The 17569-nt window shown below is 30.3% G+C and overlaps 1 protein-coding gene across 1 annotated transcript; it reads right to left on the reverse strand.

Moving 5' to 3' along the window:
- Positions 1-522: 522 nt before the first annotated feature.
- LOC113871662 (pentatricopeptide repeat-containing protein At3g06920-like) lies at positions 523-6600 on the reverse strand. Its single transcript, XM_027508762.1, has 3 exons — positions 4746-6600; positions 3956-4044; positions 523-2292 (listed from the first exon to the last, which is right to left on the reverse strand). The coding sequence occupies exons 1-3, from the start codon at positions 6490-6492 to the stop codon at positions 550-552; spliced, it is 3579 nt and encodes a 1192-aa protein (XP_027364563.1). The 5' UTR covers positions 6493-6600; the 3' UTR covers positions 523-549.
- Between the last annotated feature and the right edge of the window lie 10969 nt (positions 6601-17569).

A 17569-nucleotide genomic window follows, 5' to 3' on the forward strand; every position in this document is an offset into this window, starting at 1 on the left:
AATGATACTCTTAGTGCATTCAATACCTTGGGAGTCTGAACTTCTATCATCATTCTTAAAAATAAGAAAGTGCACTGTCAAGTTAACAATCATCCTATTTGTTAAAAGCACTTGTCCTTTTAGGCTGTTGTTTAGGATTTTTACATTTTCTCTGTCGTTTAAGCACATTCATCGCACTTTTTGTGAATTTGTTTCGCTTCATAACTCATTATTTTAATAATTGCACACATCCTAATGTCAGGTTTGCAAGTTACGATATTTAAAGTAGGTATACATTTTTTAAAGACTTCAATCGACTTTGCAAGTCATTAGATAAACAAGTATAAACTCTGCACACTCGAAGCGACAGAGACTCGATATTATGTGATAACACCTTCCACAGAAGTAAAGACTGCCCGTTTGATATTATCTGCTCTTTCAACCTGAGACCGAAAACAGTAAATTTGCAAATAAGTCATTAAAAATTGAACTGAACAAAAATTTCAATTAGTCGACCTGAATAATTCTGTTTCATGCCCCAAGAATTTAGTTTATTCTGATAAAGCGCTCTCATTGTACATCAGGCAGGGGAAATGTTCTGCATAAACGTTTGAATAAATATTCGGAAATAGCATCCATCTTAACAAGGGATTCAGCCAGCTCCATTGCGAAATTTCGCCATCCAGCAAAACCAATACCTTCTACCAATAATATGTAGGTAGTTTCATTTGGCTGACATCCCTTGTCAACCATGGCAGCAAGCACCTCAATGGCTTCTATGATTCTGTGCACTTTGCACAATCCAAGAAGAACAGCGTTGTAACTAATAACACCAGGCTGATAGTTGCTACCTTCCATGTCCACTAACAACTCAATGGCTTCATCCACCATTCCATCTCTGCATAAACAAGATATAAGTGAATTATATGTGATCTTGTCAGGATCAATACCGTTGCTTAACATCTCCAAAATCATCCTCAATGCTCTAATTTTGTCCCCATTACTCCAGAGAGCACCGAATATTATATTATAAGAAATTACATTTGGAGGGCAACCCACTTCACCAAGCTTCTTAAAGATGTTCAAAGCCTCATCAGTTGTTCCTTTCTTACAGAGAGAGGACATGATTATGTTGTAGTTGACGATATCAGGCAACCAACCATCAGTGATCATATTATCCAAAAGCTCTATTGCCAAATTTACCCTGCCTTCTTTGCAGAAAGCAGATATCAGCGGATCATAGCAGTAAGCATGAGGAGTTAACCCCTTTTCCTTCATAACCTTCAAAACATTCACTGCTTCATCACCTTTTCCATCCCTACACAGTGAACTGATCAAAATGCTGTATGTCACGACATTTGGCTCACAACCTTTCACAAGCATATCAGACATTAACCTCTCTCCAGCTTCCCATTTTCCTTCATTCAAAAGACCCTTCAGCAGCATATTATACGAAATCACATCCGGGGCGCAACCCTTTGTACTTAAACTGCTAACAAACTCAAAGGCTCGATCCACCAATCCTTGTTTGCACATACCCCTGACAATGACATTGTAAGTGTACATGTCAGGTTGAAGCCCTCTAAACAACATCTCATCCAAAATTTTCATGGCCTCATCAATACCATCCTCTATAATGGTTGCTTCTATTAAGATGGTGTAAGTGATCACAGTGGGCTCGCAGTTATCTCTCAGCAACTGATCCATGACCTTTAAGGCCAAATCCAGCTTTCCCATATTGCAAAGATTCCCAATGAGTATATTGTAGGTAACAGTATTAGGTGAGAACCCCCTCTTCTTCATTCGCTGAAGCACTCTGTTGGCACTATCCAACCTACCGGCATTGCAGAAACCACTAATCACTGCATTGTAAGCAACAGCATCAGGCTCGCCATGCTTTTCCAAAATCTCCATCACCCGCACCGCTTTTTCGATCTTCTTGGAATTGAATAACCCCTTTATCAGCTTTGTGCACAGAATAACATCGGGTTTGAAACCCTTGTTCATCATGTGCTCAAGAAAATAGAGGGCATCACTGTAATTCCCAGTTTTGATGAATCTGTTGAGGGATTTCATGTGATGGGTATCTCGAAAGTCGTAACTTTGGGCATGTTTGGGGGTTGTATCAGAAGAAATAACCCTAGCATGTACCTTGTTGTTCCTTCGCTTGCTAGTAGTACCATTGTTTAGAAGTGGGATTGTGGAGGTAACAACAGTGTTGGGGTGTGAATGCCACGCGCGCTTGAAATTGGTTCTGAATGAGGCCTGCGGTAAGAATCCGGTTGAAACTGTTGTCATGGACGATGTTGTTGGTTACAGTTGCAAGTTTGGGTACTCATGGACAAACAGTGGTGCCGAGTGTTCAGAAAAAGTCTAGCACAAGAGAGTTAGAAAGCAACAGAAATTTGAAGTGCGTTTCAAAGGTTGCCTTTGGATAAGGATTTGAGTGCTGTTAAGTCCCGGAACTGGGGCCTGAATTCAAGAGATTCTAAACCCTAAATCTTAAATTTATATAATTTTTAATATAATTAAATTTTATTAAAAAATATATTATAAACTTTATAATATTTTATATTCTTTAATAAAAATTTATTATATTCTTGTAAATATACGTTAAAAACTTGTTATTAAAAAGAAAACGAACTTCGAAGACCCAAGTCCAACGGCACAATAAAGCAGGGCAAAATAACAAAAGAAATAAAATTACTAACAAAAATACAGAAAAATAAACTATTTCTCCTTTCATGTTATTTTATTTTTAAATTAATACATATTTTTTTAAAATTAATCACACAAATTATGGTAATAAAACAACTTTTTTTACAAAGTACCTTTATTTTTAAAAAAACTTAAAGTGTAGTTGTGAATTAATTTAAGTATTTGTGAAATACTAATAGATAAGGATATTATTTTAAAACATAGTTATTTTTAAATTAAAAAAAAAGATAAATATTTTGAAACTAATTAAATCAAAGTGACACATAATATGAGATAAATAAAATATAACAAGCAATTACGCTTGTTCATTGTCACAACAGAAAAATGTATTAATTATAGTTTGATGACAATATTACTAAAATCGTAATGGTTATTCAAACAAAGAAAGTATTAATTCACTCTTTGTTTGTAGTTAAACTATGATATCATCATCATCATTATTATTACTGCACCTGTCCTCACATGTATTGCAATAATAAAATTATCAAGTTAATTTTCCTTATATTTAATAATGTAATTATTCAAAAAATATTCTTTTGACTGAATAAAAGATGCAGGTTTGTATTATATTAAAATTTTAGTTAGAGAAAAAGTTACGAACTTCAAAATAAAAGACATCATTTTTCTTAAAAATTATATAAAAGATAGTGTTAATTTTTTTCTCCATAAATGCCAAAGTAAACCTCAATAGTTGTACATAAAGCAATAGATCAAAGTCAACAAGACATCGTGAACATGAAGTATACCATTCCGTGATGTTAGTTTTGTTAATTCAAGGCATGATATTAATAATAAAAGGCACAAAAAGATTATATGCGTACAAAGTAACTAAACAATTAATTTAAAAAACATAAAGAAGCCTAATTGAATTCAACCTGGTGCAAAAAAAATTATTAGGATTGAGTAATTCATGAACTTTGCTCATATTTCCTTTTTTTTTTGCTTTTTGGTCCACGGGCTCAAATTGTTGTTTATTGATGCTTAAACTACACCAGCTCACTCAACTTGATTCAATTTCGGCCCCACTATACTATTCCCATATAAGAGATCATAGGTGAAGAATTTTTTCTTCAGTAGCCAACATAACCAATCCCCAGTGGTAAGTGAATAAACCATAGAAAGTCAAGTTTCAATGGCATGATCGCACGTAGAATTTCAAAATCAACCGCAGAAGAAACATGCTCTCATACTTGCTCCCCCAACACTGAGATGCGAAAATTTGTGTGATGTAGAGGTAAATATCTATGGTTAAAATTACCATCTTGTCAATGATTTTTGCTGTATTGATTTCTTCACACAACTTGAAGCAGTGATCAGGCTCTGCAGTCTCTAACAGAAAAGGAGTTTCTGAAATTATGAATAAGGACATGTTAAATGCATAGTATTTTCTTAGGCAAGCAAGAACAATTTGAAATTGACTAGCAAGTAGTAAGGGATTTGTTTTGGAGTAATTTAATAAAGAAATAACACCATACCTTACTGAATCTGCTACAGTGATACCAATTCAAATTTAGGAAGCCAAACACACACTCGAGCGCCCCATATTATAGGGGACTGAAAAATGAAACAATCTAGGCAGAGAGTGTGAACTGCACATTGTTTTGGTTAAAAGAGAGAACAAGACTTGGAGAGAAAAAGCCATATAGCTATGTGTGAGAAAGAGTAGATTCATTGAGTGTGTCACTTTAAAAAGTGAGGCTTCAAAATTACATAATGGGGCTTGATCATTTCAATATTTGCATCAATCTTAAAGATATGTTTTGAAGTTATAGTACTTACACAAGTATACATTTTGACAGACTTTACAATCTCCTTTATAAGTCAATGGATAACAATTAAGTACAAACTCTGTGCACACTTCAAGCAACTGAGCCTTGATAACAAGTGACAACACCATTAGAAGTAATGACTATCTGTTTGATAATATCTGCCCTTTAAACTTCGAGCCGAAAGCAGTAACTTAGCAAATAACACATTAATTTTAGCTGAACAAAAATCTCAATGAGAAGACTGAATAGATCAGTTTATGTCAAACAATTTACTTTAATCCGATAGAGCGAGCTCATTGTACACATCAGGCACAGGAAAGGTTCTGTATAAACGTCTGAAACGGTTGAATAAATCTTCAGAAAGAGCATTCATATTAAAAAGGGTTTTAGCCAGCTCCATTGCATAATTTCGCCATCCAGCAAAACCAATCCCTTCAACCAATAATGTGTAGGTAGTTTCATTTGGCTGACATCCTTTGTCAACCATGACAGCAAGTACCTCAATGGCGTCGATGATTCTGTGTGCTTTGCACAATCCAAGAAGAACAGTGTTGTAACTAATAACCGTAGGTTGATATTTGCTACTTTCCATGTCCACTAACAACTCAATAGCCTCATCCACCATCCCATCTCTACATAAACAAGATAGCAATGAATTATAGGTGATCTTGTCAGGATCAATGCCATTGCTTAACATCTCTAAAATCAGCCCCAATGCTCTAATTTTGTCCCCACTACTCCAAAGCGCACCAAACATTGTATTATAAGAGCTTACATTTGGAGGACAAACCACTTCACCAAGCTTATTAAAGATGTTCAAAGCCTCATTAGCCTTTCCTTTTTTACAAAGGGAGGCCAAGATTGTGTTGTAGTTTATAATATCAGGCAAACAACCATCAGAGATCATAGTATCCAAAAACTCTATCGCCAAATCTACTCTTCCTTCTCTGCAGAATGCAGCAATCAATGGATCATAGCAATAAGAATCAGGAGTCAACCCCTTTTCCTTCACAACCTTCAACACATTCACTGCCTCATCAACTTTGCCACCCCGACAGAGCGAATTAATCAAAATGCTATATGTCACAATATCTGGCTCACAACCTTGCACAATCATATCGGACATCAACCTCTCTCCAGCTTCCCATTTTCCTTCATTCAAAAGACCCTTCAGCAGCATATTGTATAAATTCACATTCGGGGCACAACCCTTTGCACTTAAATTGCTAACAAACTCAAAGGCTCGATCCACCAACCCTTGTTTACACATACCCTTGACAATGACATTGTAAGTGTACGAGTCAGGTTGAAGGCCTTTAGACAACATCTCATCCAAAAGCTTCATGGCTTCATCAATGCCACCTTGTATAATAGTAGCTTCTATCAGGATTGTGTAAGTGATCACAGAGGGCTTGCAATTATCTTTCAGCAACTGATCCATCACCTTCAATGCCAAATCAATCTTTCCTTTAGCAGAAAGATTCCCAATGAGAATGTTGTAGGTAACAACATCAGGGGAGAACCCTCTCTTCTTCATTCGAGGAAGCATTTTACTAGCAGCATCAATTCTATCAACCTTGCAGAACCCACTAATCACTGCATTGTAAGCAAAAGCATCGGGTTCACCGTGCTTTTCCAATATCTCCATCACCTTCATAGCTTCTTCGATCTTCTTGGAATTGAAAAGCCCCTTGATTAGCTTTGTACACAGAATAACATCGGGTTTATAACCCTTGTTCACCATTTGCTCCAGAAAATAGAGCGCCTCACTGTATTTGCCAGCTTTGCAGAATCTGTTAACGGCTTTCACGAGATGGGTATCTCGAAAGTCGTAATATTGGGCACGTTTCGACCTCGTATTAGTGACTCTGACATGTACCTTGTTGTTCCCTCGCTTGTTAGTGTTACCTTCGTTAAGAAGAGGTATTGTGCAAGTGACGATAGTGGTGGGGTTTGAATGCCACGCGGGCTTCGGGTTGGTTCTAAATGGGATCTGCGACAGGAATTCAGTTGAAACTGTCGTCATGGACGATGATGTTGGTTGCAGCTGCAACTTTCGGTACTCATCGACAAACAGTGGCGTTCGTTGTTATGAGATCCAAGTGCGTTTCAAATGTTGGTTGTGGATAAGGGATTGAATGCTGGAAGCCTAGAACAGAGCGCGAATCCAAATCCACCTTAAGTGAATGGGGTCCTTAATTATTATTTTCTTTTTTATTTTTCATTATTTTCCATAGGCCAGAGCCCAATTGTACACAACCAGCCCAAACTTGTAGGTAAAAAAATAGCTTAAATAAACTAAAATGGTAGAGGCTACTCCTCAATTAAGGAGACAATAATAATGTCAAATCATTACAGCAAAATCATTAATCCTGTTCCACGAGTATACGTAATAAATACTATTAATAAAATATTGAGTTGAAACTAATTATGATGTAGCTATTTATTTGCAAGCCTGACCCTAATATGAAGTGGACAAAGTCCTCACCTAAAGTCTAAAAGAAACATTTTTATACATTAGTAATTAATAGGATATGTTAATTAGTTTATAAATAATATCAATTTATTATGAATTTATTAACCTCAATTCTTAAAACTCGAGATAAGTAGTTAATAATAGTAAAATTTTATTAAAAAGATAAATATTTATTTTATTTTTATAATTTTAATATAATAATTATATATTTTCATAAAAAAAATTATTTATGAATGGTTAAACTTATCTCTTAGGAATGAAATTGATAAAGTTTATTTATTATAAGCAGTCTATTTTTTTTCCTAAAAAAATTCAACATTATATATTCTTTGACTTTGTCTTTTCTAAAAAAAATCATAAAAAAAATATGATTCGAGTTAAATATAATTATTATAAGTATTTGCTTCTTTCAAATATTTTACACAAAGTTATATAAAAATTTAAAATTTAAAATAATTAATTAAGTTAAATTAATCATGTATCGACTAATATATATGTTTAATGATTATCTTATAGTTACCTTTAATTTATAACAAAAATAATAATAATAAATTACAAGTTAGTAGATAAAATAGTACCTTTCTTTCTCATTTGGTGGATAAATAATAAATTTTGATATTTTATTTTATAATTTTTTTATTTATATTATAAGTATTTTTATTAGAGACAATTGTGTCCAAACAAGTAAAATCACCATGTGTAGCAATATTTTTCTTTAAATATTTAACATAATTATATTTAATGAAACTCAAATTTAATTTCATAAATTAAGCTAGAATAATTTCTGTCATTTCATCTACATACCTGATAATTGTTTTTCTTTCTTAACAATACTCAAAAAATTTTAAGCTTTATAATATCTCAAAAAAAATATTTTAAAAAATTAATTTGCATAGCAATTTTTTTCTTATTAAATATCTGATTAACTGATTGATTAATTTTTAAAATAAAAACTTAATTATCTAACCTATTTCATAAATAAACTATTTAACAATTAATTGACCATTCACTTATATATAGAATTGTGAAATCAAACTACTCATCATTTGGAGATAAAAAAACATTCATTATTTCCTAAATGTCCTGAAAAGAATAAATTTACGCAAATGTAAAGTACGTGTAGTAAAAGTCGTTGAGATTTTGAAAAATTGTTACATAGAAGGTGATTAAATCAACTTTCACTTTAGTTTTACACAGAAGATGATTTTTTTACATATCCATTATAGGTTTGAATTTTTTTACCTATAAGTTGATTGAAATTGACTTTCATTATAGGTTTGAATTTTTTACACAAAATTCAATTTAAATCAACTTTTATTCTGATTTTAAAATATTTCTTTTACACATAAACTAATTTAAATTGACTTCTATTCTGCTTTTGAATTTTTTTTTATATATAAAATTTGATTTAAATTGACCTTTTTGAAATTTGTTTAAGCAAAAGTTAATTTAAATTGACTTTTACTCATACATGAATACTAGAAAAAAGTCTATTATAATGAACTTTGTAATATATAATTAAAGTCAACTTAAATAGATTTTACTCTGCCCATAATAAATGAGTTTAAATGAACTTTAATATATTTCCTTATTATAAATAAACACATATTCTCTATTTAAGGATGAGAAAATTTTGAAATTGAGTATAAAAATTAGAATGATATGATAATGAAAGTAGATTTAAATGAATTTCTATGTAAAAAAAATTTGAAAGAATAAGAGAGGTCGATTTAATCAACTTCTGTGTAAAAAAATTTTAAAACTAAAAAAAATTGATTTAAATTGACTTCTATATAATAAGTTTTCAAATTTTTAACGAAAGTCTAATTGACTTATATTATATGTACTTTTAGAATATTTGCGTAATTTTATTCTTTTCAATATATTTATAAAATAATTAATATTTTTTAATTTACTTATAAAAAAAAGCTCATCATTTGAGTTGGCAAGTACTTTAGTAAATTGGGCTAAAAAATTTAAATATAATTTGAGCTTACAATAAAAATATTTAAAATAGATAAAGCTTGATTATTTTAATGAACTTTCATGAGTTTTTTGTGAATTTAACTTGCATAAAACTTAATTGAATTAAGCTAAAAAAGATTTAAATTTAAATTTAAATTTAAAATTCAAAATTCAAATTTTATATTTTTTATAAAAGGAGTTCAAGTATATCCAAACTCTATTTATATGAGTTGTTATACTAACAATAAAATTAATTATTCAATTAGCAATATTTTTATTACAAAATAATCTTAACCAATAATAATCCTATTAATATAAGTGCTTAATTTAACAATTAGATTAATTTTCAAATTATATTTTTTATGTAAGTTCATTTTAGTAATAAAAATATTAAACACTTTATTTAATTATGTGAATACTCAATTTTATCCGGGTTCTTGTTAAAAATAAATTTTAAAATAAAAAATTGAATATAATAATTTTTTTAAGAGGTTAAGAAAATAGATAAAAGAACTAATTTAAAATTAAAATTAAAATTTTTAATTTTTCAATGTAAAATTAGATTTAGAAATGGTCATAGTAGTTAGTAGATTTTTAGGAAAATGGATAAAAAAGAAAAAAAAATGATTACTAGTCATCGGAAAATAAGGGAACCTTTATTAGGATCTAGGGTTTTAGAAAATGCCTATAAATAGGAAACTTAAGTCTTCAGAGAAGGGGACTTTGAGGTGGACACCTTTTATTTTCTTTACAGGGATACTTTGAGAGCACAGAGAGAAACCTCAGAAAACGAAGAGAAAGAAAAGATTCAAGAGAGAAAAAAAGGAAAGAGTTAAAAAGAAGTCAACTGAGAGTTAAAGCATAGTCCTAGAGATCAATTGGAAAGAACATATCTAGAATGTTGAAGGAAAAGTCGACTTAAAAACTCTGAGTCATAACAAATGAGTCAACAAAAATATAATTCACTTCTTTTTATCATTCGGTAAGAACTATTATTTCCTTTTTCTTTTGTTATTCCTCTTTTCTTTTACTCATCATATCTTCATGTGTTTTTTTTTTTGTCTGTATTAAAAGTTTTTCTTCTTACAAATCTTAGTTTATCTAACTTAAGAACTTTTTTTTTTCTTATAAACTTACAAAATTTTTAATTTTCCTTTTACCTCTAAAATTTTTCTTTCTACAAATCCCAATTTTTTTTAACATGAAATATTTGTTCATTTTGTAAAAAAAAAAAATTTTTTTTCTACCCCAAAAATCATTCCTTTTGCAAAATCCTAAAGAATCTAATTTTTCTCCAACAACCCTTTTTTAATGATAAACCCTCTTTTTTTTCGTAAACCTAAAAATCCTAAAAAACCCTTAGTCAAACCCTAAAAATAAAATCTAAATCCATAAAAATTAATTTTTTTTTCTAACTCCGAGTATTACTTTTTTTTTGCAAACCCTAAAAACAAACTATTTTTTCTAACACTAATTTTTTTTTTTTTTTGCAAACCCTAAAATAATATTTGTTTTTCTAACCCAAAATCATTCAATTTTATTGTAAGGTCTAAAATAAACTATTTTTTTCAACCCTAATAATTTTGCAAATTATAAAAATTTAATTTTTCCAAATCTTAAAAATTCTTTCTTTTCATAAATTCTAAAACTCCTAATTTCTTTGCATATCCTAACCTAAAGAAACTTATTTCTTAAATTGAATAAGAGTGGAGGATCTACCTTCAACGTTGCTTGGATTGTAAGGGTTTATTGAGTAGCTGTGTGCTAACTTGAACCCTGTGCATGAGTGGATTTACTTAAAAATGATAATAATAAAGAAAAATCAAGTTTTTTTCACAAAAAAAAAAGAAAGAAAGAAAATCTTTGAAACTTATTCAAAACATAATTTTCAAAAAAGAACTACGTGTAACTTTGATTCCTACATTACACACGAAGGATACGTAAGAGTGGGAACTTGACCTGTCAAGTCTATTTTTTTTTAATTTTTTTTAAGGTTCAAAATATTTTTAAGAAATGTTTTAAACTAAGATTAATTTCTAGCACATTTTACTATATATTTCTTTAATACAAAAAATGAAAAAAAAGAATAATATTTTTACAAATAACTCATTCCTTTAATTCAAATAATTTTTATTGCATTTCCTCATTTTAAAAAATAAAATTAAAATCTCTCAAAAAATTTATAAAAATTAGAAATAAATCTAAAAAAATAATAATAACAAATTTGAAAATACTAAAAAAAATATTAATTAGTTTCTTTTAGAGTGAAATAAATGTTTTTAAAGTTAAAATAAAATTTTACACAATTAATTAGAAGGTAACTGTTTTAACCAACAGACGTCGTAAGGTGCTAATACCTTCCTTACACGTAAACAACTCCCGAGCCCAAATTTAGTTTCAAAGATTTTATTTTAATTAAAAAAAAATTTCAATATTTTCTTTAATAAACTTTGGTGGCGACTCCTTGTCATCGCCGTCCCATCGTGACCCCGGTTGGGATAGATGGCGACTCCACTGGGGACATTTTTTAGAGTCAAACCTAATCTAATTAAGTGTGCAAAAATTTTAATCTTTTTTTATTTCACTCATCATTTTGTTTGTGTATTCCTTTTATTTTATTTATTGTTCAGTTTATTTTTGTAAATATCTTGTTACTATTATTTCTCTTGCTATATTGTGAATCTTAGGGTAGATGACTTTTGTACATTTTTTGGTATTTGTTAGTCTGTGTTAGATGGGTAGTTAATAGGGTAAAAACTCGTATGCTCTACGCACACACATCACTAATACTTACCTCACACACATTTAGGCTTTATACCCAAGCCTATGCAAGCCTAGGAGTAGAATGTGCCTTAACAACTACTATTGACGGACTTTATGCTCACTTGGTAGTTGTTGAGCTACCACTCAGATTGTTATTAGTACATTAACTTACTCATATTGAGAGGGCACGTCCTTACTTATGGCTAAGTTATGAGGTAAGTCCTTATTATTTAATAGGGGCAATCTGAGAGCCATACAAGACCATAGGAATCTAGATCTATCCATGAAATCATGCACTAACAAAAGGACATAGTGAAGTCTAAAAATTAAAGTTTTTATCATAGAAATGTAGAAAAATTAAAATAAATAAAAATAAAATATATTTTCTTTATAAAATTTATCTTGTTTCTTCATTTGTTTAAAATCATTCATAATTATTCATTCTACACGTTTTGTACAAAAAAAATTTATTCATGCATTCGCATATACAAAAAAATTAATTCATACAAAAATAAAATATTCATGAATTCATGTATACAAAAAAATATATTTATCTATTCGCATATACAAAAAGAATTGATTCATACAAAAATAAAATATTCATGAATTCATATATACAAAAAAAAATATTCATTCATTCACATATTAAAATGATTCATGCATTCGTATATAAAAAAATAATTAATGCATTCGCATATAAAAAAATGATTCATGAATTCGCATAAAAAAATGATCCAGACATTCGCATATACAAAAAAAATGCATTCACATTTAAAAATGATTCATGCATTCGCATATAAAAAAATAATTCCATCATTCGCATATACAAAAAAAATTATTCATGCATTCACTTGTAAAACAAAAAAATGATTCCATCATTCGCATATACTAAAAAAAATAATTTATGCATTCACTTGTAAAACAAAAAAAATGATGATCCTTCCATTTATATATTCCAAAGTCATTAATGCATTCACTTTTTTAAAAATAATTCATGCATTTATCCATATGTTCATTTTTCAAAATAATGTATATTTATATAACATTTTAGAAGCATACTAAGTTGCATTTTTCTTATTTTTAATTATTTTTAAAAGATTTACTTTTAGAGTAAAAATATTTAAAGTTGTTCAATGTTATACTAGTAAATGAGAAATATCAAGATTATGCTTACTCATTATTGAGTTTGATTTAAACAATATCCATTGATGAACAATAGTCTTTTGATTGAAAATATATGATGTTCTACACATTGCTAGTAGATAGACCTCATCTACTGAAGAGTGAATGCTCCTTTAGAATGAGAGTCGACCACTTTCTGACCTAAGAGGAAACATACTTCTAGTGTTAGAATTTAGGAAACTTCTTTAAATAAAAAATAGACATATAAGTCTTTTCACCACCAATTCCTATCTTTTGTGTGTGTATATATATGTATAAATCAATTTCAAATCTTACATTCTTACATTAAACGTTCCTAATTAGACATGATCAATGAGTTAGAATACCATAACCAAGAGATGAAGTTGGATATCAACCAACCGACCGAAGGTAAAAATGACCAGGATTTTAAAGCTACAACGATCTCTAAAGAAATAGAGTAAATTGATTCTTTTTAGATATCTCGCCAATGCCTATTCAGCTTTACTTCATTAATTTGAACTGAGCCCTAAGATGGAATATCATGTCCCAAGGAAGACATTTTTCTATGCTTGTTTGCCAAATAAAAATTTAACAATTGAGAAACCATCAATCTTCCTTTGATTTTTAATTCTTCAAAAGAATTTTGCAATAATTCTAATGCTTTACTTAAGGCTTTAGGGTATCCCTTTTTTTTTGGAATTTGAACTAACATGTTTCCTTTTTGTACATTTTGAACTTTATTTTCTTACCTATTATCTTTCGTTTTAAGTTCACTATTCATAATTTTTATCCCAAACAATGCAATAATGGTAGTATCATATCAAGTAACTTTGACTGTCTCATTATTCAAGCAAATAAGAAAAATACATGTATTTGGAAGCTTTATCTTGATATATGAATATCGTTGTAATGAACGGTCACAAAGATTGGATTGCAATTAGGGCAATATTTTGGGAGAAAAAAAAAAGTTTGGATCAAAGAAGAATAAGTGTAATGAGGCAACTTTTTGTGGAATTAAAATAATTTTCCTTACGAAAGATGACAAAACCTTCTTTTTAAGAGTACAAATAGAAACAAGTTTGAAAATAAAAAATGTGATCATACTTATAAATTAGACCTCACTTGGACATCAAAAGATTGAATATATTATGCCACAAGGATTTTCTGATTAGACTTTACTTCTCCCAGATATGATAGTTGGGATCTCTTTAAAAAGAAAAATAAATATGAAAAAAAAAAGGATGGAAAAAAAAGGGAAAGATTCGATTGTTAGATTTGAAAAATACCAAAAAGGAAAAAGAAAAAAGGTTTCATGAAATAAAAACAAAAAAAAGGTTACCAAAAAGGATCTTAAATGCAAATAAAAAAAAAAAAAGATGTACGCTACGTTGAAAACACAAAAGAGCAACTTAGGCAAAAGTCAGCGCAAAAGAAAAAAGAGAGACTTGATTGCTAGATTTACCAAAAAGAAAAAAAAAAGAAAAGTAAAAAAAAGGTTTCATGAAATAAAAAAAAAAGTTACCGAAAGGGATCATAAATAAAAAGCATGATAAAAGCTTAAATTGGATCAATGGTTGTGTTGAAATCCTTAATCTGGGACAATTGGCATGATATATTCAAATAGGGGCAATCGATAAGTGTCAAACCCTAAATTGGGATAAATGATGTTCCAAGCTTTTCAAAATGGGGTAATTAATAATTTTGAGATGAAAAGAATGAAATAACATGAATGCAAACTGAGGCAAAAGAAAGCCAATTGAAGTGCTTGACTTCAAACTGGATAATTAACAAGGCTTCAAGCTTGGTTAACCTACTTCTAAGCTGGTTAATGAGTGGTCAATATTATTAACATGTGCAACTAGCATTGTTCAAAAAAACATTACTCCAGTATCATTGTAGTCATTCATTTTGATTCCATCCACTTCAAACTATATGCATTTCATTCTCACCCGCTATACATTACCCTCTTTGCAATATGTTTCATCTCTCTCTTAAATAAATTGTTGATTTTCTTTGTTTTACCATTAATTTATTTTACATTTTGATAAACATATATTAAAGGGAAACATGTGTCCACAAAAAAAAAAAAAAAAAAAAAAAGAACATTGCAATTATTTTGATTTATCTTGAGTCATAAAAAGTTCATTGGGTTCTCAATAAATACAACATAAGCATATCATCATTTTAGCTCATAGAATATTAGCAGAAGCTAATCCGAAAGCACGTTGGCCAAGCATTTAGTCACAAGTCAAGCAAAAAAAACCATGAGTCCTTCCTCATATTTGATTCATAAGGAGCGTGACTTTGTAAGGATGATGGGCTTCAAAGTATTTGAAAAATGAAAATAACTTGTTTTGCATCATTTTCTAACATCATCTTGATTGCTCATATTTGATTCATAGGGTGCATGACTTTGTAAAGATGATAGGTTTCAAACTATTTCAAAATAAAAATAATTTGTTAATATTCATTTTACATTCTTTACGTTTTACATCATCTTGACATCTTGCATCATTGACATTATCATGCATCAATTAATTCAACTAGAATTGTCTTTCATACTGCTTGGATAATCTTGATCTCTCAGTCATTCATAATTTTATCTTCATTATGCTTGTTGCATATGATAAACATTCATTTCATAAACTCACACTTGTTGCACATTATAAGATTTCTTGTTGTTCAAGTTCTTGTACCCACTTCCTATTAAGGACACCATTTACTCCTGGTTCAAAGATCGTCTTATTGGTTCCATCTCATAACTCTTTTTTTTTTTTTTTTACCTTTGAAGGGTTTTTGTGTCTATTTCATTCCATAGTACCTTGTGCTTATTACTTCTTAATAGCTCTAGTTGCTACTCACCTCAAAGCTTCATAAGCTTGTTATGCCTATATTTATTCACCATGAAGAACCATTTGCCTACTCCATTCCATAAGTCCCATGCCTATCTCATTTTAAGGGTCTATAAGTCTATCTCATCTTATAAGCTCTGATGTTAACTAATCTTAAAACTCTGGTACTTGCTTTTTCTCATAAATTCTTATGTATTCTCTATCTCACAGACTTCTGTGCTTACATATCTCATAGGTCCCATAGCTGTCCTATTTCACAGGTTCATGTGTCTATCTCATCTTATTAGCTACAATGACAATTGATCTCAAGCTCTTGTATTTTCTTTTTTTTCATAGGTTCTTATGCATTCTTCACCTCATAGATTTCTATAAATACCCATCTAATAAGATCCATGACTATCACATTCCACAGGTCCATGTATCTATCTCATCTTATGAGCTCTGATGTCAACTAATATCAAACTGTGGTGTTTGCTTCTCCTTATAGGTTCTTGTGCTTTCTTTATATTACAGACTTCAGTACACACCCATCTCATAAGTCCCAAGCCTATCTCATTTCACAGGTCCATGTGCCTATCTTATCTTGTTAGCTCTGATATTAACTAATCTCAAACTTCTGTACTTGCTTCTTCTATTAGGTTCCTATGCACTTTTCTTCTCATACACTTTTGTACATACCTATTTCATAGATCCCATGACTATCTCACTTCACAAGTCCATGTATCCATCTCATCTTATGAGCTCTGATGTCAACCAACCTCAAGCTTTTATTTTTGCTTCTTCTTATAAGTTCTTGTACATTCTTCATTTCTCATACTTATATACATACCGATCTCATAGGTCCCAAGCCTATCTCATTGCACTTTCCCATGTGCCCTGATCTCAACTAATATTAAGCTTTTGTACTTGCTTCTTCTCGTAGGTTCTTACGCATTCTTCATCACAAACACTTCTATTCATATCCATTTCATAGATCCCATGATTATATCACTTCACAGGCCTATGAACCTATCTCATCTCATAAGCTAGAATGTCAACTAATCTCAAGCTCTTGTACTTGCTTCTTCTAATTGATTCTCATGTATTATTCATCTCACACACTTTTGTACCTACTCATCTCATAGGTCTCATGGCTATCTTATTTCACAGGCTTATAAGCTTATCTCATTTTATGAGCTTTGATGTCAGCTAATCTCAATCTCTTATGCATGCTTCTTTGCATAAATTTTGGTACATTGTTCATCTTGGATAAGTTCCATGTGTCTATTTTATCTTATGAGCTCTGATATCAATTAATATCAAGCTTTTGTACTTACTTCTTCTTATAGGTTCTTGTACGTTCTTCATCTCACATACTTCTATACCCACCCATGTCATAGGTCTTATGACTATCTTATTCCACAGGCCTATGAGCCTATCTCCTCTTGCATACTTTGAAGTCAATTAATTTCAAAGCCCTTGTACTTGCTTTATCTCATAGGTTCTCATGCTTTCTTCATCTTACAAGCTTTTGCACTTACACACTTTATAGGCCTTCATGCTTTCTACTTTCATAAGTCCATACCTTCTCTTATAGGCCCTTTTGCACATACCTAGGACATATGCCTAATTAGGCTTCTGTGCATATGCATTCCTAAGATTGCACATCATAGGTTAGCATGCTTGTTCTAATAGTTTTGGTGTTTACGCCACTTAATATGTCTCACATCTACTCACCTCATAGGCCTTTATACCCATTATGTCTCATAAGATATCGTGTTTTTTCATAGACTTTCATGCTTGCTACATCTCATAAGCTTTTTCACGTACTTACCTCATAGCTTCATGCTTTTTGTATCTCATAAGCCATCATGCCTGCACTTGTTAGGCTCTAGTGTTAAGTCCTCATGCTTACTTTTATCCAT

The sequence above is a fragment of the Abrus precatorius genome, unplaced genomic scaffold, assembly GCF_003935025.1.
Source record: "Abrus precatorius isolate BTA unplaced genomic scaffold, Abrus_2018 Scaffold7, whole genome shotgun sequence".
Classification (NCBI taxonomy): domain Eukaryota; kingdom Viridiplantae; phylum Streptophyta; class Magnoliopsida; order Fabales; family Fabaceae; genus Abrus; species Abrus precatorius.